This window comes from Elephantulus edwardii, unplaced genomic scaffold, assembly GCF_000299155.1.
Source record: "Elephantulus edwardii isolate Elephantulus edwardi_28Jun2011 unplaced genomic scaffold, EleEdw1.0 scaffold00068, whole genome shotgun sequence".
Lineage (NCBI taxonomy): Eukaryota > Metazoa > Chordata > Mammalia > Macroscelidea > Macroscelididae > Elephantulus > Elephantulus edwardii.
Window position 1 is genome coordinate 11,018,411 of NW_006399818.1, and position 531 is coordinate 11,018,941.

The following is a 531-nucleotide window of genomic DNA, read 5'->3' on the forward strand; positions in this document are numbered from 1 at the left end:
TGTCGTAGTCGAAGGTTCCCACCACCTGGTCGTCCACGTCCGCCCTCAGCGACTTCGCCGAGTGCTTCCTCCCCGCGGGGGCCATCGGGGCCTCTCCCCGCCTCCAACCTGCCGGGCGCGCCCCTCGAACACACCGGTCAGTGGGGACCTAACGCCCACCAGCAGGTCGGGCCGGAGGCGGTGCCCGCACTGCACGTGGATGGGCGGCCTCGCACCCGCCCCGAACACACCCAAAGCCGCCAGGGACGTGCAGGGGGCACCCACCCCCACCCTGAGGGGTCAGTGGGGGGGCGGGGCGGGAATCACCCACCCCCACCCCGAGGGGTCAGCGGGGCTCTCACCCATCCCCACCCTGAGGGGTCGGGGGGGGGGGGGCGGGGTCCGCTTTCACCCACTCCCACCCCGAGGGGTCCACAGGGGGGCGAGCAGGAGCCTTCCCACCCGCGTCCTCAAGGGCGCCCTCCCCGCCCCCCCCCCCGTGCCCCTGTCCTCGGAGACCCCGCCCTCCTCCCACTCTCTACCTTCCCCTCG

The 531-nt window shown here is 74.4% G+C and overlaps 1 protein-coding gene across 1 annotated transcript in view; it reads right to left on the bottom strand.

Moving 5' to 3' along the window:
• SYCP3 (synaptonemal complex protein 3) overlaps positions 1 to 85 on the bottom strand; it is an 8,898-nt gene extending 8,813 nt beyond the window's left edge. The window contains exon 1 of the mRNA XM_006888575.1: positions 26 to 85. Coding sequence (XP_006888637.1) covers positions 26 to 85 — 60 coding nt within the window. The remainder of the gene's footprint in view (positions 1 to 25) is intronic.
• Between the last annotated feature and the right edge of the window lie 446 nt (positions 86 to 531).